The following is a 21,446-nucleotide window of genomic DNA, read 5'->3' as shown; positions in this document are numbered from 1 at the left end:
TTAAATTAATTGATTGACCTGTTGCACTAATTTGCACCTAAGTACCAGTATTTCGCTGCCATTAAAAATTATTTGCCATCATTACCTTTTGTCGATTAAATGCATGAATCCAGCAGAAAATTAAACAAAATGCAAAAAGTGTAAGCTAAGTAGTGTTAGCTTGTGTTACAGAGCTGCAACTATAATGTTAACGCTGTTTTCAGCAGGAACAAGAGCATGACTGTTCCTGAATTTGTTCCTGCTGTAGGCTATGACAGATTTTGAACTTTCTCTGAAGAATATTACTGCATTCATTCTTGACCCAAAAACCTTGCTATTGTGTTTGGAAGAGACTCATGGAGGTATGCTATGCACACTTATACTACTAATTACACCGTGTGGGGAAAAAACTCATTATTCTTTGAGCTATTTTATTCTAACCTACCAAACACTGTAGCACTTTGTTCTAACTTTATCTGATTACAGATATAAAAAAAACAACAACACTTTATTTGATTCCTGTATTTTTCTAAGAGTCTATTGAACATGTAAGAGCTGATACATTAAGACACATCATGTACCACTAGCTTCAAGCTACAAACCATTTTTATGGTGGAGAAAACGGGATAAATGACAGCACAATTCAGTTTAAACTTTTCTTTTAGTTTCTCATCAGTCTCCTAAACAACACTAAGTTATACAAACCCTCCACCCCAGTATTAAATCCATCAGTATTGATTGATATTAATGTCAGGATGAAGGTATAATTTCATGGATACCTTCAAGCTATTGATTTAACAACTTTAATCAATTATTCATTTAATAATTCTGCTTGTATCTTTGACTTTATGTATGTGAAATGCTGTAAAAAATATGAATGACTTGGCTCAATAGCCTTTAATCTTATTTGAATTTACATGATAGATTTCTTCCAATCTACAATGTAAACATGGGAAGCGTATGAACATCTGGATTTCATGCAGGATCCATTTATCATGTTCTCTGTGGGTTTGTGTGTTTTTTTCTACTTGAAAGTGCAGTTAATGTGGTTCATAAACATTTTCCCAGTATTCTATCAGGCAGTCCTGTCCTCCTCGCTAACTAACTTCTTGACGATCCTCATTCATAGCAGAACATTTCGTTATCACTTGCTCAAAAATATATGAAAACCTTTAACTGCAAGGATGCAGTCCTTGCAGTTAAAGGTTTTCATATATTTTTTATTTTTAATGACATTTTTGGCCATTTCTTATACTCAATTGTACAAATAGCCCTAACATGCAAAACTTGAGTTTATCTGATGCATTTCTTGTTTTACGAGAGAGATTCAGTAATAATTAAAAGACTCCTAATCTCTTGCCAGCTTTTGTAGAGAAAATATCAATGATAAAATGACCGATCTAATCCTTTATGTGCTAGACCAACTTTAGTGATATAGGCGGGGGATTCCCTCAGGTCATAGCATTCATCCAGAGGCTCCAATATCAAAGCTGTAAAAGGTGCAATATGAGTCTTACTTTTAGAGCAGATTAACTTGATGTTTATCTAATTTCATTTGCTTAACAGTTAAAACGGGAAATAGTCCCAAAGGTCCCAGTAGGCTACTCCAGCATCACCTGCCACATCCATCTTTTATCTTTAGCCATGACGTTTAGGATAGATGACTTAAAAGTGTGGTTTCCTGTTGGAATTACTACAAATAAATAAATAAATAAAATGAAAATTCATTAAATTATTTTTTTGGGGGAAAAAAGCCCAGTAATCAAACATAACAAAGCAACAAAAAAAACCAGACATTCCTGCCTATATTTAAAGCTCCTTTATTTGCTTCCATGATGTCTTATATCTTTCAGAGTCTGAGAACAGCTATATGCAAATTTTGTGTCTAGTTATTGGATATTTTTCCAGCAACTCCCAACTTTTCTGTTAAAAAGAACCATTACTAAGAACAATAAATTGTTCCAGTTACCCTTTAGTGGACAGTTTGAGTTGAAGTATTTCACATCGCCGTGAGCGCACATACTTTTAGACTGGACGATCCCTTTGGGAATCAGCACTGTGACCTGACATTAACAAAACCAAACCGGCAACAATAGCTTTGCCCGGCAGCTGCTGTGAGATGAATTACCGGCAAACTTTATGTGATTAGTCAGGGCATTGCATTAGCAAAGACAAGACGTAACTCATTTTCAGGTACAAGAGCGCACGCTGCTGTGTAGCAGTTTGACTTGGGTTAGCGAGAGAAAGTCTTGGTTCTTTAAAGAGTCAGTGTGAGGCAAATCTAATGCATCTTGGCAATGAATAGTGTCCATTGATTCCACCACATCAAACTCTCTTCCTCTTCACAGTCCCTTGCATGTCTCTTGCTTGGGGTTTTTGTGTGCGAATGTGTGCACACATAGATTCCTCTGGAACAAAGGAAATCCATCCAAGATGAGAATTTATGCAACGTTCCCCTCTGAAAGCTTGAACAAACTGCCAACAGGAGAAAAATCTTGGATCCATTTATTTGACAGTGATTAGTAGTGACTGATTATTTCAGGGCATGGCATCGCCTGCTAGGCTAGGGGGGTCATGTTTATGTTGACTGATGAAATAAAGAGACTGACATTAGGAACTCCTCCACACAAACAAAACAAAGATGCATAGAAAGTTGCCCTCTGACTCATGGTATTAAGGCAGAAATTGTGGTGTGACCTGTTCTTTTCCGAGAGCACAGAGAGCGCCTGAATGCACAGCGACAGCAGTATCAGTGTGAGATCTCTTGAAGAGGAATGGAGCTGTAATGTCATTTATCTGCAGGCCTCTGTTAACGTTTGCTCCCAGGGAAGTACGAAATTGAGATAAAAACTGGTGACCAATCGAGTGTCAGCCTGCCTAGTGCCTGCTCGTGCTGATGACGTTCTGATAAAAGCGACAGATGAGAACACGTGCCACATCCTCAGATCCCAGTGGTTTCTATTATCAGGGGCTCTGTATAGCATATTCATTGGCAAAGCTTGCAAACGTTATACAAAAATCAATACTCTGCTGACTGGCTTGCTCCTTTTTTATTATAGGTCTGGCCATAAAGTTAAGTATGAGTCATTATCAAGAACAGCCTAATTTCCTAGATTTATGCCGTTAACGAGGGCCTTTCAGTCTTTGGTCTCATCAGTGACAGTCTTGTTTATGAATGTGGAGAGTGTAGTATACCAGGATAGCGATGTCAAATTTCAGAGCAAGCTATAAACTGGGCTCATGGTATGCGAGCACCTCCCCTTGGGCCTAATATCGTCTAATAGAGACAATGGACTTCGATCCAATCGATTCTATAAATCTTTAAATTCTTTCTTCAGACGCATCACAGATTAACTTTCAAGTTATTATAGGTGTATATTTCCAATAACACAAGTGTTTTTTTTGCTGTGTTTCATTATTATTTTTATTTATACGTGCCATTTTTACACTTATACAAGTGCAATTTTAATTAGTTTCAGCATTTGATGCTCAAATCATTTAGATTTATTGTGCTGAAAGCAAGAAAACACACACACTCCTGGCCTTTGACTGTTGAATATATTAAAATAAAGGAGGTTAGACTAAGGGCCCTGGTTTTCACGACTGTTGCAGTTGTACTGAACTGAGATTTCAGACACTTAGTAATCATCATTTTACATAACACTAATCAGATGTTTAGAATGATCATTTGTGCATTTATAAAATGCAGCAATTGGATTGAGGGATTATAGTGTACCGTGCACACTATTTATTTTGTTCCAATGAAGCATTTCTTCAAGTGCTACAAATTCACACAGTAACAAAATGAATACTCAAAATTAACATAGATTTAACATAGATTGCACCAGCCAGGTAATGTCTCAGTCATGCTAGAAAAACAAAACAACAAAACAGAACAGCAAACTACTTGGGACAAAATTGTTATTCGCCAATCTGCCACAGGGTTTTGGCCAGCTCTAAGCTTTTACTGTGAATTCCTTTTTAATGTGAGTGTCCTCATGTACAGAAGGCAGCAGATATGCAATTTTTTGCTGATTTACTACAGTTAATTGCTGTTTCATCACAAACACATTCCGTATAACTGCCATAACTGGGTTCATCTTATTCATCTTACTGCTGTTTTATTGCTCTCTTACACAGCAACTAACCACAAGTGGTTGCAGACCTGGTCCCTGTATTAGAAGCAACTATTTCAAATCCAAAGAGATTAAAAGTTCATTGCACAGAGTTGTAATTATTTTGTTTGTGCCACAGTCTATAAACACTGTTTTCCCTTGTGTGACTGTAGCATCGATGCTATAACCTTGAAACTAGCGCCTGTTTTAATGGCTACCATCTGGACAAGGACAAAAGTGGAAAGTTAACCAACATGTGTCAACATATGGTAATTAATGGGCACAATCCCTGAAAAAAATATAGCATGAAATATGTAGTAAGCTAGTTAGCAGATGTGCTAACTATTCTGTATGTTAGCATAAATATTGGCAACATTTTGGAAAAGCTAGAAAGGCAGGCAGACTATTACAATTCTTCAAATGTATAAATAATACAATTAAATCAAACCTCCGCCTTACATTTATTGTTATAGATACCATGAATGAACTTTTAATAAAGACAGGGGCGGGTTAGCAGAGAGACATTTAACACCAAAAGGAAAAACGTTGTAGTAAAAAGACACAATGAAACAGTAACAGAAACGTCGCATCTTACCTTGAAATCGCAAATGCATGTCACCATGTTCCCGATTCTTAGACATTCCCCATCAAACTTGCATGTGTTGGTGTCGCACAAGAACAGGTCTGTGTCCCGGTCATCGGAACCTGGAGGACCAAAGCCAACAAGAGACAACAGTGACTAAGTGCTTTTCTGTCGAGCCTTCAAGCAACTCTAACCTGAAACCCATTCAGGGTCGTTCCTAATGAACCTCTGCCATTAGTCATATCTCCCTCAGCACGCTGCACTCCTGGAACATAGGTCTACTGTGCAAAAACACAATGCTAGTGCAATCCTTCTCCTTAGCTGCCAGAATGATCAAATGAAAAAGCAGTAGTCGCTGCTGAAAGGTGAACAAAAGATTTTTTGTTGATGGTATATTACATGATGTTCTGATGATGCTGGAGATATTGAATGGTAGATAGTGCTCTTTAATACATCGTTTTAGAAAGCACTCAGATGTTTAATAGAGGTGACATTTAGGTTCATTACTGAGGTCATGGCGTATAATTTTGTGTCCTACACAACATATTTGTTCTGTTTCTCCACCCATTTATTTCTCTTTAATATTTGTTTGTGTACAACAAGACTAACTCCTGGGGCGTTGTCCAGCAGAGGCAAAACTGGGCTGTGATCCGATTCAGGCTGCGTTAGGGAGCTCAAATGACTCCAACATAGCTTTCTGAATCAAATCAGCGAGTCACATGGGCCTGAGACTGTAGACTGAGCTCAGGGCTGTTAGCTTACCTGAAGTGATTGCTTTAAAAAAAGGCCACGTGCACAAAGACCGTAACATGTGCATGAAGGCTTTTTCCAAAATACATTTAAAGTGTATTCCACCAAATTCCAGCTGACATAAACCCTGCAATCGTGCAGTATCTATTTGCACAAAGATTATTTTAATGCATTCCAAGTTAAAAGTTGAAAAGCTGACCTTTTTTTTTTAAAGATCACTGAATAAAATTCTATAGCTTAAGACATTTGTCAGACAAACCAATCTGAGAACTTTTTGCTGAGAATATTTATGAACCAAATGGCTTAAATTATATAAACATGGCCATGATGCCCAGGTCAGACTGTAGTCTCACTACAGAAGATTTTTTTATTTACGTATATATTGACATGCCTATCATCCTTATTCAGCTATAAATTGTTTTACATCATCATGAATCAGTGAATATATTAGACATGGCATATCACAGACATGTCAGTAAATTGTCTGATAAGCAAAATGAAATTGCATTCATGACTGACAGGCTGCTTTCTATTGCTCTAAGCCAGGGGTCAGCAACCTTTAACACCCAAAGAGCCATTTGGACCCAGTTTCCACACAAAAGAAAACACTGGGAGCCGCAAATACTTTGTGGCATCTAAAATGAAGATAACACTGTATATATTGTTTTTTCTACCTTTATGCTTTGTGTGAACAACTAAAGTGTGTTGCTTATGAAATCCATGAAGTGCTACAGAGAAATACATTTTATTTATGTAATGAACACATTTTGAACACTTAAAGAAACATAACAAAAAGGAAAGACACCTAGCTGAACTAAAATGATCCATGTAGCAAAGAAAAACTGTTGTGAACCGCCAGCCTTATATCGCCTTTGGGCTTTTGGAGCATAGCAGAGCCTTGACCTGAATTTTAAATTGGAAAAAAGCACTATGCTACTAAAAAAAATGAAAAATAAATATTTGCAAAATTCTGCATAAATATTTATGTATTTATTTATTTATTACACAATTAAGTCACTTTCATCTTTACGCAGGACTGTAAGCTGTCATCTGTGAGGCAGGAGCGGTGTTTGTTTTTAACATAGTTCGCGGTGGAGCTGCTGACATAATGTGGATCCGAAGATCCATAATTGGCCTACCGGGGGTTGAAAGTCTCGGTAAATGCATGGCGTTTCGGCGAGTGTACCGGCTTCCGCGAGTGTGACGCTTATTTTGAGCGACGAAAAATAATAAAATATAATTTTATTTTTATATTTCAATATCACAATCTTTCAATTTAGAACTACAAGTTTAAAAAGAACTAATACAAAAAAAATACACTTCAGGCTAAATACTTGTAATTTATTTTCCCAAGCCACGCGGAGCCGCAGTATAAGGACTAAAGAGCCGCAGGTTGCCGACCCCTGCTCTAAGGATTTGCATTTAACCCTTGAAGTCCAATCTACTATATTACTGGTGTATACATGTTTTTTTCTCAAGAAATTATAATGTGTTTTCTAGCAAAATATCCAGCTGTTTTATTAATATTAATTACTAAATTAATATTAATCCTCCCTCTGCAAAGAGTGAGGTCCTAACACTGTTTTCAGCCACAACAGTCAGGTTAAGCTTTAATAATTTGCTGTACCCTTCCTGGTGAGTACTGAACATCAACAGAGCAGTTGTTAGAGACCAAAAGCAGAGTTAATATAGAGTGCATGCTAAATCTAGAGTCATGAATCACATGACATCACACCAGATGAATGAACAATAGACCTCTGTACATTTTTCACATTATTTCACTGTTTCCATTTAAAAGGTTGCATGGACAGCTGGTTTCCACTCCACCCAAACAGGACAAAAAGACTGTGATTGGAGATTTCATGACTTCGGCCAAAATAACTGTTTTTCTGATGAGAACACAACACTTTTTTAACGTCAAATACAAACACTGAGGCAGTCGTATCATGTCATTTGGCCATTTATCAGTCCATAGGTACGCACAGAAGGCAGAAAAACAAAATAACAAAAAGCAGACTAATATAAATAATTAATATGATATTGTCAAATTTTAGGATGTAATTTTAAGCAGCAGACTATTTTCATCCAAAGCGTGAAGTTGGTGGTTTTGAATTCCCATGATAGTTAACAATAAGAAAATAAATCTAAACCTTTTCAGAAGGAAGGAAACCAGTTCAACTAAAGTTCCCACGAACTGCATACGCAGTATAGATTAGTGGAATGACAGTATTTAGGTACAGCACATTATATACACGACTAAAACCTGGAGAAAAGATGCAGTTCAGTGTCTTTTAGCAAGCATTTTTAAAATATTTAATTAACCATTAAAAAGAAAAACACAGAAGGTCCACAAGGCATGGCAAAATTGGAATTTGGAGCTAAATATGAACATCAAACGGATTCATCTTTGATGTTCAAAGACGAACAGTGTGGGTTTTGTTCTTTTATGTCTCAGTTTATACTTTGCAGCCTTAAGGGAAAAGCAAATAGGCGAGTGACGTTTTATCTATTTCTTTCTTTTAAACATGAGACACAGATGAAGCAAGTATACGATGAAGATGCTGAGTATTTAGGTTTAAACAACGATTAAAACACATACATATTCTTTTATCTGCGACCATTATGAAAGCCCCAGGGAAAATGCACATTTCTTTGGGATCAAATGTCTCTTAAGAGCAATAAAATTTAATTTTAGGTTATTTTAATCAACCTTATTTAATCAAACAATTAGAGCATGAAAAAAACCCTCCTAATTGGGTGTTTAACTTTTCTCACAGAGATATTCTTTATTACCACACCATCCTACAGGGAGCACATTACACTATCAGTGAGTGTTCTGACTTTCATTTAGCCTGGCTTTTACGATCAGCCCCAAAAAAGTTAATCAAGCAAACTCTACATTAAGAAATACACAATTTAAACGATGAAATCTACACATTACTAAAATAAACTCTTTTTTTAAATTCTCTGGACTTAAAAAATGTATTCAAATATCTAATCATTAGGGAAAAGATGCTCGGTATCAAGTGAATGTATCCAAATCAAGTAAATGTCATTTGACTAGATTCCATTAAATGCAACATTGTACACTGAACTTACAGGCGTAAACTAAACGTATGCAAAAAAAACCCAAAAATATTATCAACCACAAAACTGCCAACGTGCTATCATGACATTGCATTAAAGGTAAGGAGCCAGCCTCGTTCATCTCACAAAACAGCAAAAAGTTATCATGTGAAATGGCACGTGTGATATTCATACACATCATAATGCCTGGCTGTCTGTGGATGTTACAGGCAAGATATCTTACAAAGCTATTTTCTATTCATAGATATCTTATTATAATGGACACTTAGACACAGTATCTCCTGTAACCTGTCATAACCAATGACCTTCTCCACTTCGAAAAGCCCTTCTTGGCATAGAACAACCTATCAGGCAATAATACCCCATGGAATAGAAGTCCATGCTAAAACGAACCTGCTATTTGCCAAGGTCCTGAATGACCATAAGTGTAAGCTCTCTGTGAAAACATACAATCACTGAGCCAAGAACAGTGGTATGAGAGGTCTCCAAGCTTGGAGTGCACGGATGGAACAAAGCCCTCAGCCTGAAGAGGGCCATACAAGACAGTCTGGAAAACCACACGCAAAAAAAATAATAATTAAAATTGGCACCCAGGCAACTGGCATGTTGATGATACTCACTGGAGAGAAGCATTGTTAGGATGACAATCATACAACTGGCTACGTGCATACAAATGACTGGAAAATATCAGATCATTTTCAAGCCAGCTAGCAAAGTCTTTGAAAGATTGGAAATGTTTTTGTGTGTGAGCGTGAATCTGTGTGTGTCAAATCAGTCCAAGCTACAAATTTCATAGTTTGATATTTTAGCTCTTTTTCAAGGTTCTCTGGGCAACAGGCTTATGGAAAACAAAGGTGGGGAAAAAGCAGAAACTCGATTTTAAATGAAAAAAAAAGTGACTCCTCCACAAGTCATTAAACTGTCTTCTTTACCGAGAAACAGATGCGAAGCTTGGACATCCCCAGGAGCCAGGAAGCAAGAGGAATACATCTATCACTTGTAAACAATAACTCACAGGGATTCATTACTGCTGGAGACATTCTTATCATCTTATGAACAACAGTGCAATCAAGACTTGCAGATGAAGATGCTTTGTCTACTGGAATCAAAGACGATTGTTCCTGTGAACTGTTTACAAGGATGCGAGTGGCATATCAGCTTTTGTAATAGCTGTAAATGTCTGAAAAACAATCATCATGTGACATAAATTATGTTATGTTTTATACTTGCTTCTCTTACATCTTCAGAGACACTGGGGCCAAAAGGGTTTAGACTGCAGGGAAAAACGGCACCAATCTCAGTCATTTGAGAATGATTGCCTACAAGTGGTATTTACTGCGGTGGTACAACTTGAAAAATGTCTTTGTTTACACAATAATAAATGACACAGAATCAACAGGTTAGTATTCATCACCTTTGTTTTTTAATCATAAAACCATTTTGCCTTTTGGTGCAATCTGATTTCAGATTCTCTTGTGTGGCAGCGGCTTTGAATTCAAAAATTCAACCCCACATGTTTGGCAAACATTAAAAAAATAGAGGTGTTGGAAGTTTGAAATGTATCCATTTTAAGGGACCTAAAACAGGATTACAGTGATAAGCATTACTGTTATCAACTAAAAATGTTGTCAGTATCCCGTACAAGTACCTACATGTTCAGTCAGTGGATATTAGCTAAACATATTGTAACATGCTGTGGGATTATTATAATTGTAATTGCCTAATATGTGATTCAAAGTCAGTAGCTTACAGAACATTTAGGTTCTATTTTACTAATGTGAGACTGGTTTGATGAAGTTCATACAGACTTCAGAAACATTTCTGTGACATACTTTACCTCATAAAAACTTTGTAAAAAATGTATATGTATCAAGAATGACTGAATACAAGATATCGCCTAATTTTCTTTCAAATGAAAACTACACATCTTTCGTAAATGTCCTCCCTCCATAAGCACATTAAACCAGTCTTAACCAGGATTCCTGTTGAGTTGGCTGGCTTCCTGCTGCTTTGCGGCAAACATGAACAGGGGTAAAGTAAAGTAATTTTATGGCTTATCCAGATGTTCTGAATAAGATCAGATCAAATGGATAAAACTGAATCCTCAGAACAATACCTCACATACCTGGTTTGGCCAAGCTCAAGAGGACAAGTTTGATCAAAAAATATGAATTCTGAAACTAGTTTTGACATTGACGAAGTTACGTATTTGAACCGAACACATTTAGGGAGTAAAAGAAAAAATACCAGTGGATTCTTTACATGTCAGAGTTATACTGAAAAGTGGGGACCTGTTAATTACCTTTCCAGCAATGTATTTTTGGAAATTTTAAAAGCTTACTACAAAAGTGCTACTTGACTCCACATTACTGTCTGCTCAGCTGTGAGGCAGACTATGCTTCATTTATTTGAGTATTGCAAGCAACAAAAGCCCAGCTTGTGTACTGGACAAATGATGATTCCATTTTATAATTTTATATGACCCCAAGCATTTTTCTTTTTTTCCTTTCTTTTTGTTTTCATACCCGCAACATATATGCCTGGATGGATGGATAGATGGTTCTGGCAAACAACTAAAAAACAAAAAGATATAACCCTCAAGTGTTAAATAGCAAACAGTGCTGAAATTAAATGTGCACCATGGCTAAGAAATTATGCACTCAACATGTGTAGTCTGGATGTCACCCTTAATTGGCCCATGTGGTAAATAGCACATAAGGCCTGAATATAACAAAAGAAATGTGGACCTGGATTTGCGGTTAAAGTTGTTATAATTTATTTGTGCTTGGTTGATGTGCAGAACTGTTATGGCTAACACTTGGCGCAGATCTGATAAACAGTAGCAGACCATCCAACTGATATGAAGACCAAATTAAAGTGTCTAGTATTAGTCACATCTGGTAACCGACTGATTAACAGATAATTAGCTATCTGTTAGCTAATCTTAAGGACATTTAGCTAAAGAAATCAGATGTGTTAGCAAGCAAGAACAAATGCTCATTAATCAGCAGGCGAGCTAGAGTAATTCTGGTCCTACCCCAAAATTTTAATTTAATGTTTTGCATAAAGCACAGGTTGTAAAAGCTAGGACCACTTCTCTTCCTTACACTTTAAATCCAGGGTTCTAAAATTGCTGCTAATGGGCTAATGTTGCAGCTTCTCACAGCAGACTAAACCTTCCTAACAGTGAAACATATAACTACTGCAAATAAATACCACCTCACAAACTGTTTAAAAAAAACTACAATTACTAACAAAACTGCCACTCTGAAATAACACATTATAAACAGAAATGTGCAGATGTGTGCAATTTCCTGTGCGCAGCAATTTCCTGTAGCTGCGTATAGCCTTCAATGATTTGTTGGCTCCCTAAACATGCACTCAGTCAATAAAAATGTGAAAACCACAGCTTTAAATAGACCTGCTCCAAACCCAGCATCACCAACTTTACCAAAGGTGACTTTAAGGAGAGAACAGAAAACAGATGCAATGATAAAATCATTCCAGCTGTTATTGTTTGCTTTGGATGTGTCGCTAAGTGTGCTGCACGCTCTCGTGCTTCATTCCCAACCAAATTTAAATGGGACACGACTGATACAAGTTCCGTGCACGGCCCAAGCTGCACTGTGTCGGAGTCCAGGAAAACGTATACTTCCTGCTCCTGCCCTGTCGTTCCAGGAGGAGATTACAGTGAGCTGAATAATTAACGAAAACAAGCTGCCAAACATCAAATATTGAGAAGGTAATGTTTATATGCTAACGATTAAGATGCCAAGCGAAGCACTTACTTGTCTAAAAGAGAGAACTTGTTAGCCAAATGCATCTCCTGCTACCTACCTGGAATTTCACTGCACTAAGAACTATGCACTAAGAAGAATGAAGAGTTCTCCACCCAGGTTTTAAGCATTGTGCTGATCAATAATTAAACAGACTAAATGAATAATGAAGGCTGAACAACCACAGTGGTGAGACATCTTCTCCTGACCTTTCTCATACTGGAGGTCTTTTTTTTTATAACTTTGCAACAGGTTTTTTCCACATGTTTGTGAGGGAGGAAGTTACAGTTTAGTCTTTTTATATCAGATTATTGAACGCTGAACACCAAAAGCAAGTCATAGTTTGTTTGGTCTGAAGCAACTGATGGGTTTGTAAACTTGTAGCTCTTTCTTGTGGTTTGGTTTCTTTTCTTACAGAGAAAACTTGAAGTGATCCAAAATTTGTCATTGCAGCATTCAGTTTGCTTGCTGGCCAGATGTTTCTGTGGAAGGAGCAACAAACGTAAATACAGGAAGAACGTATTGTGTTCTGGACTATTGAGACCTCGGCTCATTTTACAGCTAGCAGTTACAATTTGTGTACTCTGCACATCGATGGTACTTCTTTGCATCTCAGAATACAAAACATAACGCAGCTAGGGGAAGATGTTTAGCACAAACTTGCAGTGTATTTCGGGTAGCTTGCTTGGCTCGAGGTAAGATCACGTTCTAGTCATAAACAAACCGCTCTGGAGGTTGTTTGCAACTGGACTGAGACCAGCTCCTCCAAAGGATGTTGATGTAGATGTTTTTGAGTGTGATCTGTGTTCAGTTTGCACAGACAAACTGCAACAAGGAGGAAAATTACACTAGACTTTGCTTTAAATGGTCTAAACCATGCAGGTGTGAAAACATCCTGAAACTTTAAACAAATTTTCAAGATTTTTTTTAAATAAAGTAAAACATAAAGCCTTCTTAGTTGACAAACTTTCATTTCACTACTTTAATAGAACCAATTAGCAACTTCAGATTGGTTCGATTAAACCAAGCCAGCATTGCTTATCTCAAAATTCATCTCTCATTGCAGTTTATTGTCAGAGGTGTAAACCTGCATGCAAGTATGTCTGACTTCTGTCTTGACAGATCTCGAAAGCGAATGGCCAGTTATCCCCTGAATGCTCTTAAATTCCCTCCACTTGATGGGATTTGCAGAAGGCTTTGCATATTCTACACTTATCCCTGTCACTATAAGTCTCAAAGCATCACATGGACTTTTAAAGTTAACAATAGCAAAGTACTCACTGAAGAACAGATTGTCTTTATCACAGAAATGTCCCCACAGGAGATGTAAGGTATAATTAAATTGTGAGCAGTCATTCATACAGTTTATTATTACAGTAGAAATGTGTGATAAAGATAAAACTGAATTGGACTGAATTCCTTTCAGCAACCTATGAATGCATTGTTCTACTACTTGTTTTAATATGACCAAATACAGCCAAAAGCTTTGAGCTGATCGTGTGTAAAAGTCTGCAAATACATCTGTTAAGGATGTCTATCAGCCAGCTGATGTGCAGTCGGTATATAACACAGACGTTACTTGCTTGTTTAAAGCAATACAAGCCCAAAAATCGCAGGTTTGATTGAGATAATTACACAAAATTCTAATTATATAGTTAACTGCGTTGGATGAGCATGACATCTTGGATAAAGCAGCAGTTTTTGAGTGCATGCAGGTGAATTGTCACCGGAAAGAATTTTACCCAGCACAAATCTGTACAGAAATGTGTTTCAAAGAGTCCCAACATGACAGTAGTAACATTAACACATTACTGTAGTGTTAAGGCAATATTAAATGACAGGTGAGGCGAGCCTTCAGTTTGGCTATAGGGAGCCTTTTAGGATCTTAAAACTCAATGTACTTGTTGCACTGATCGACATCATCACAGGATCAGGCAGCAATAAATTGTGCAACTTAAGGTCCGTGTCCAGCAAGCTACTATCCAGGAACTAGATGTTCCTGATTTTGACGATACTAAACACGAGACGGGTGTGTTTCATTTGTTAGATAAAGGACCTTTACAAGGGAAAAATGACTATAAAGTAACAAAATCCACGTCCAAGTCCTAACATATCTGACATTTAGTCTCTAGTGAATATTCCACATATCCTACGCCCCCAAGTGAAACAACAAGTTCACATCTGAAACCACCCTCTTCACCTTGTTAACTCTTTTTCACTTTTTATTACCAAATACGTCATACTATAAGATGTTGAATTTTAATCGACATATCATGGTCTGTTTGTCATTGCTACTCTTATGTTTAAGTCGGTCTACAATAGCAAGTAGGGCCAAATTCAGGTCTAACTTCACAGACAGAAAATTACATGCCATGTGGGCCTTTATGTCTTTAATAGGTGCTGGTATTTTAGCTGATTTGTTTCACTTAAATTTAGAAATACCTTGGTGTTCTTTACATATGACTGCTTGTTTTCTGATAATATTGCCTAGATGAAGGATGTCGAGGGTAAAAAGTATTGGCACTGAACCCTGTTGAATGCCACAACTACTTCATGCGTCATCATGAAGTGACACAAACACCAATAAAGAAAAATAAGCATCCCCTCTTTTCTCTTATGGCTTTTAATGAATCCCTTAATTCTACATCCTGAAAATGATAACCTTTTACTGGACAAATAATGATGCAGCAACAAGTATAAACACAAATCAATAGAAAATCGACCAACTCACAGATCAAATGGGCCCTTTTTATAGCAGTCATTATGACTTGTCATGGCAGGAAAAAAATCATGTGTTTTTAATTACGTTAACAACGATGCAGTTACACTCAGGTGTCCTAGAAAGTCATAACAGTGTGACAAGGAGTCTGCACAATACATGCACAGCATCAGAAACTGAAGCAGCTAAATGGAATTCAGCACTCGTTAACTTTATAACTGTACTGTTCCTAACCTATTGTGGTGTGTCAACATGTCAAATTCTTCATTTTCTGTAACATTACTCCATCAATATGGTGGCAAGTGTTAAAAAACATTTCACAGCTCAGTTATCCCTTTTAAAAATCTTGGCACATAATGTATGCAATGATTATAGCTTCCCACGCGCCTAACTCAAATATAATTAATTAAAGAAATATATACTATATAGGACCTTAAGGAGTGTGGAAAACATTTCTTTCTGCTGCAGCTTCACAGAGCCACAACTCGTACATTCAAATCTTTACACAAATACTACCTAGTACAAGATGACACGAGGGATTTGAAGAACAATTTTATGTCTGTACTCACACTCAAACATTCACTTGGTGCCCTTCTAGGATTGAGATTGAGCTGTTCTGCCTCCTCGCTGGCAGTTCCTCAAGCCATTAACAGATGCAAGCCAAACAGAATGGCAGTCTTTGTCAAACCAAGTTTTTTCTAACTCCCTTTTATTCCATAAAACAAAATCGAATTCATTGCTTTTTCAAAGGCGATGCTGTTGAAACTGGCAACTCGTTTTCTTGATACTACTGCCCATAATTATCTGTTTCTTAGCACTGAAGTGACATTGGGCTCATCACCAAACTGTTTTTCAGTCAGTGCCATTCTCCCTGCACTGCAAACTGTCACACATTGGTGGTGTTGTTAGGAAGAAGTGGATAATTAAGCCCTGTGCCATTACTGCGGGTTTATTAATATCATTATCTTATTTTTATTATCTTTCAAAGGGTCTTATCTTTTCACGGTGGACTACATGTCACTTGTTGTGCTCTATTAATTGTAACTGATGCTGGGTGCATGTGAGTGCCTGTCCATTGTTCTATCATATGCACTTAAACCTCCTCAAGGCGTGCAGGATAAAAGCTTTCGCTGAAATGCAGATGAGAGTGTGTCAGGAAGTGGGGAGGCAGGCGAGTGTGTATTGGGACAGGATGTGTACCATTATCAGTGATTACGTGCTGATCACCACCATCAACAGCGGCGGCACAAAACCAGCCTCCAGTAGGTTACAATGCAGTAATCTGAATAAAGATATGATCAATTATCGGCCTGAATCAGAGGAGAGTACTGTTCAGATGAACTCATTCATGACTTCATCTGCATGTACTGTAGATTCTTGGGCCACGGTTTCACTTGATACCTGGGCTTTTCATTACAGGATGAATAATAAAACAAAAACAAGGGAAAAAATCCTTGTACCACACACCTGATCGCTTGTCATTAGTGGATCAATGACATAAAATTATCCTCATGTATTTCCAGTTCATTCATTACCTCAGTGATCCTTCAACATTAGCACTTCAACATGGGTATCACGGTACAGGAAGATAGAATCACGGTCTGATGTTGCGGTTGTTTGCATCACGGTTTTGGTCTCAACCCTATGAATACCAGAGATAATTAGAATAAAGACAGCAACCTTTGACAGGTTACAGTAATACGATAGAGTTCAATCGCTTCTTGTTTGCGTGTACTTAATTAAGTCTGACTTAATCAGCCCATTATCATAATCAAATTCATTTTTAAAACTTTGATATCCAAATTAGACATCCCCCTTTCTGGTTGGCAGTCTAGTTTGTAGAATCAAATATAGATCTGTCATGTAGCATTTCTTAATATCATTCCTATACATGTCACATGTGCATCAGTTATGCTCTTTGTCATAAATGACTTCCCCTTTCTTTTTATTGAGATGTCATCCAAGCAGGCTACACTGATACTCCTTTTTTCAAGCAGCAAACAGCAGTCATAACTCTCATATTGATGTCTGGCTGTTATGAGCTATAATATCAATACTGCTACTGCCCATGAGTGTGTGGAACCGGCTTAGAGCTATTTTAAGGGTTCAGACTTAGACAGGCGACAGGGGAAATTTATGGCGGCACAGTCGGCTGATTTACAAAGGGAGGCGAGGCGCTGCGCTCTGCAGCCCGCTCCGCTTCTTTTATCGTTTTGGGCACCAAAGGGAGAAAACAAGTTTATAGCTCAGTGGTCTGTTAAAGAAACGACAGCATTTTTTTTTTTTTATTATTTAAAGGTGTCAATTAATTAAACAATTTGCCTGCCAAATAAGCCCATAAAACTAGGCTGTAATTTCCTGCTGCGATCAATTTGCTGGGTTAAAGTTAATGCTCAATCTGAGCGCGATAAAACACCCTAGAGTTGACTAGAATGTGTTTTTGCTTCGGGTTACTGGCAGACCACACGAAAGAAGCCCGTTTGAACTCAAACGGAATTTCTGCGACCTCAAACTAACCGTGTTGATGTTATTGTGGCGCACGCCGCCTTATTCCGTGGACAAGCTTCCCACAGACCCCAACTCCTCCCCGCCCGCTCTATTTCTCGTTAAAATGATCCTTAATGTCGCTGCTTCCACTTCGTGTCGGATCGAAATCATCGACCCTCCCGCTCGCCTGCCCGGTGACATGATCGCCGCTGCATGCTTTGCTGTCAAGCTCCGAGGCGAACTCAGCGAGGCTAAATGCACATCAAGCAAACCCCCTCCAAAACTCTGCATCCCCTCATCGTCGGGCTTTTGCGGTCGGTATCTGCAGCCAGAGTGCTCCACGGCTCCAGCACCGACCCCGGGCATGCTAACAGGACACAATCACAAAACTACAGCGAGGAGAATGAGGCGTCTGTTGCAAGCGCACTCCTAAACTTTGATCTGGTCGTGCTGCTCAGTCTCGGGGATCTAACACTAGTCTCACGTGAGTTTAACTTCGATGTGCGTCTAGATATTTACTGCACACAACCTGGAGCGAGGCTGCTATTGAATAAAAATGACTCTCACCGGAGCAGTTCCAGCCGGTCGGCGTCTGGCAGTCGCTGAGGGAGGAAGGGAAGGCGCGCAGCTGCTCCACAGGTAAAGTGGCGAGAAACGAGACGAGTGTGATCCTGAGCCAGCCCCCCGCTGTCCCGCTCCACCGGCGCAGTCGTCTGGGCTCCTCGAGAGGTGCCTGAGCCGCCACGGACAGACCCATCTCTCACTGGCCCCGACCGCACAAGCGAGGTGGGAAAGAGACGCAGACGCGCACCGACAACTCCAATCCCAACAGGTTCAGCGGGGCGCCTAGAGACCTACAGCAGAACATTTTCCGAGCGAGACCGTGCGCCCCATGTAGCAGTGCCCCGTGTAGACCGGCCAAATAGGTTCCGCCCGATCCAAGCGAGAGTGCGAGAAGGAGAAAAAGAGGTCTAGTGGGGGCACTGCCGAGGGGTTGGTGGGCGATGGAGGAGGCTGTGTGGGATGGAGGAAAAAAGTTAGCGACGCAAGCGAGAAGACTTGCGAGCAGGAGAAGATGCTCAAAGATGAGGAGAGGGGAGAAAGATGGCAAAGGGGGAGAAAAGGAGGGTGATATAAAAGGAGGTGATAAAACTGCACAGCAGAGAGGATGAAGCCAGAGTATCCCACGGGCAGGATTTGGAGACGACGACACTTGTGTAATAGTATCCACGGGTGAAACGAGCAGCGGTCCTCCCGATTTAGTTTGTATGTGCGGTGCGTTCAGAGTCGCGGCGAGTTGGTGTTTCTCTCTCCCCCTCTTTCTCTCTCGCTTTCTCAGCAGCAGCTGGCTGTGATCACGTGGAGCATGATGCGAGGAGGAAGGGGGCGCCCCTCAGTAACAATTAGAACGGGTAACTGGTGGAAAAGGCAAAATATAAAAACACGCGATAACAGAGGGAAGAAAATAAAAGATTTTTTTAATGAATGAAGATAGAAAACAAAGTAGTCCGGGCTTTGTCCCGGTGCTTGCTGATGGCTTCCCCACGAATAGGCAGCATAAAGGAGGACACACTGCCTTTATAATTGGCCAGGAGCATTTAGTGTCTGCAGGAATCGATTCGTCCAGCCTGGCCTGGGATAATTGCTCCGCTTTGAAACGAAACTGACGCTATTCCTGAGTCTCTGCCTCCAGGCGATCCACAGAGACCTCAATAGTATTCATATATTTTTGGATACTGCTGTCACGCAGGGCGGGGCGGGATGGAGCTGGTAATTGACGTGCTTTTGGTCATGAAAGAAAGTGCACAGCATCTGCTGGAGCGGTCAAGTCCAGCGTCAGGCTGAGAACGATCACCCTTTGAACCGAGGAAATTGGAAGCCACGCGCGTGGAAAAGCCCCATAAAGCAAACAAAGCGGGTATCTGTTAAGATCTGTCACAGTTGTGAAGACGTTTGACTTCATGATATTAGGAGAACGCTGCAGTTGCTTGCAAACAAATAAACCCCTTATTCTTACTTAAAGATCATTACATTTTTCCTCTGCTGATGGGCTTCTTGAAGAACATCTGCGACAAACAACAAAATGCAAAATACAGAAACTTCGATACTTTTGGGTTCTTCTGGGTCATCACAATGAAAAAAGCAAAAACAAAAAAACAACAACAAAGGGGATTATTTCACAGACACCTGCACCTGTGTGGGATGCGGTGGGAATGACAATGACTCAAGAAGCTGATAAATAAAGACAGATATGAAATATTAAAATGAGCAAACACTTTTACTGGCCACAGGGGGCAGCTGAATCAAGCCGCAAACACAAACCTGACATATTCTGACCTCTGAGGCTGACAGCTGTTTTACCAAACAGTGAGTAATTCAGCAAAATCATACCTGCTCTCAAGATAAAAACACCAAATAGTCACCAAATGATCTGTTTCTTTGTCAACACACATTCTTGTTATCATTTTTTCAGGGCAGTTAACGCATTTAACTTTTGAAGAGAGTTCTGTGCCTCTGAGAGGGACAGGTGAGTGAAAAGAAAAGCCAGGTTTGTAACAAGTAGTAATTGTTGTACTTTAAGCAAGCAACGCAGACCTCAATGACTGCGAAAGGTCAGTTTGGCAGTAATATGCTGCGTAAAACACAGGATATTGATTAGGACTGTGAAACTAATTGTAATAGGCTTTAATGGTATTTCGCTTGCTCATTATTCCAGTGCAACAGTACTATGCCAGTGTTTTTCTCTGCAGACTCAGTCAGCTCTGTAGTCTACTCTCTTTCCTGTGTTTCAGTAAAACTGTTCAAGATGTATTTGCTTCGAGGCCAACACGAATCTTAAACATAACCAAAAAATGAATGAAAACCACTTTATTGTTTGGTTCTCTGTACAAAGCATGAAAAACATAAAAACCACTGGTCCTCTGTGGGACTCAAACATAAGGGAATAATGAGTAACTCTTGCCACCGCCAACACCTTCTGCCTCCTACTATGGACTCTGTTCTTTCAAAACACCAAATAAGCACAGAGATCTTTTTTCCAAAAGAATGAACTAATAGACATAATTCTGTGTATCGCAAACATCTCTCAGACTGTGTGGCAATCGTTGCACAAACCAAAAGGAAAATCATGAACACCAATCAATAAATTCATTTCGTGACTGTTTCACAAATTGCAGTCAGAGTGTGTATGTGAAGTGACACCGGCATTTATTTGGAGTCATGTTTCTGCATTCTTCAACACCAATTCTCAGGTTCTTTATATGGATTTTGTTCATCTTTTAAATTTATTTTGGGGTAATATATGTTGCCCTACAAACATAATCAGGAAGGGACCGTTGTTTGAAAGAAATATGACTTTATGAAGACAGGTTCAGCTACTTTGGATCTTTGTTTGTTTGTTTCTTTTCATTTTGCTGCCAGCTGTATATGCTCACTGGAGCATCCGGGCACACTGTACAATTGCTCCTTTCCAGTAAGGTCTGGTATATAATCCACGTGTCAAAGGGTAAAATGTGACAGTTTTAGTGTAATGGAGCTTGTCAAACCACTTTGATCTAATTTTCAGAAAGCAACAGCAAGTCCTTCATATGAAGTGTGTGCTTTTTCAACAGCGACACTCTATAGAGGAAGCTGTAGACCTTGGTTACATTAATGATAGTGAAACTTACTTTCACCATAAATTATTCTGTTTGACACGCACGCACGCGCACGCTCGCGCACACACACACAGAAAAGCTAAGAATCTATTTAACATTTTTATTACCATCAAATTGTGAATAATGAAAAGGTAAGGATGGCGTTAGATTTAGATATGAGTGGGTTCTTTCATTAGAGTTTCATTTTGTTGGCAGGATATAAACAAAGCATCAAAGGATTTTAGCGCCTAGAATTTCAGCTAGGCTGTAAGGATGAGTCAAAACGCCAAGAGGAATCTTTGAAGAAAATGACTC

At 39.0% G+C, this 21,446-nt stretch overlaps 1 protein-coding gene across 1 annotated transcript in view; it reads right to left on the bottom strand.

Moving 5' to 3' along the window:
• The window catches only part of tmeff2a (transmembrane protein with EGF-like and two follistatin-like domains 2a), a 134,866-nt gene extending 115,821 nt beyond the window's left edge, over nucleotides 1-19,045 (bottom strand). Inside the window, exons 1-2 of the mRNA XM_005925804.3 lie at nucleotides 18,064-19,045; nucleotides 4,690-4,799 (exon numbers count right to left, since the gene is read on the bottom strand). Of these exons, the coding sequence (XP_005925866.1) occupies nucleotides 4,690-4,799; nucleotides 18,064-18,253 (300 nt within the window). The 5' untranslated portion in view covers nucleotides 18,254-19,045. The remainder of the gene's footprint in view (nucleotides 1-4,689; nucleotides 4,800-18,063) is intronic.
• Between the last annotated feature and the right edge of the window lie 2,401 nt (nucleotides 19,046-21,446).

Source organism: Haplochromis burtoni, unplaced genomic scaffold (genome assembly GCF_018398535.1).
Source record: "Haplochromis burtoni strain Fernald_Lab_line unplaced genomic scaffold, NCSU_Asbu1 Contig_87, whole genome shotgun sequence".
NCBI lineage: Eukaryota > Metazoa > Chordata > Actinopteri > Cichliformes > Cichlidae > Haplochromis > Haplochromis burtoni.
This window is presented reverse-complemented; position numbering and strand designations above follow the sequence as displayed.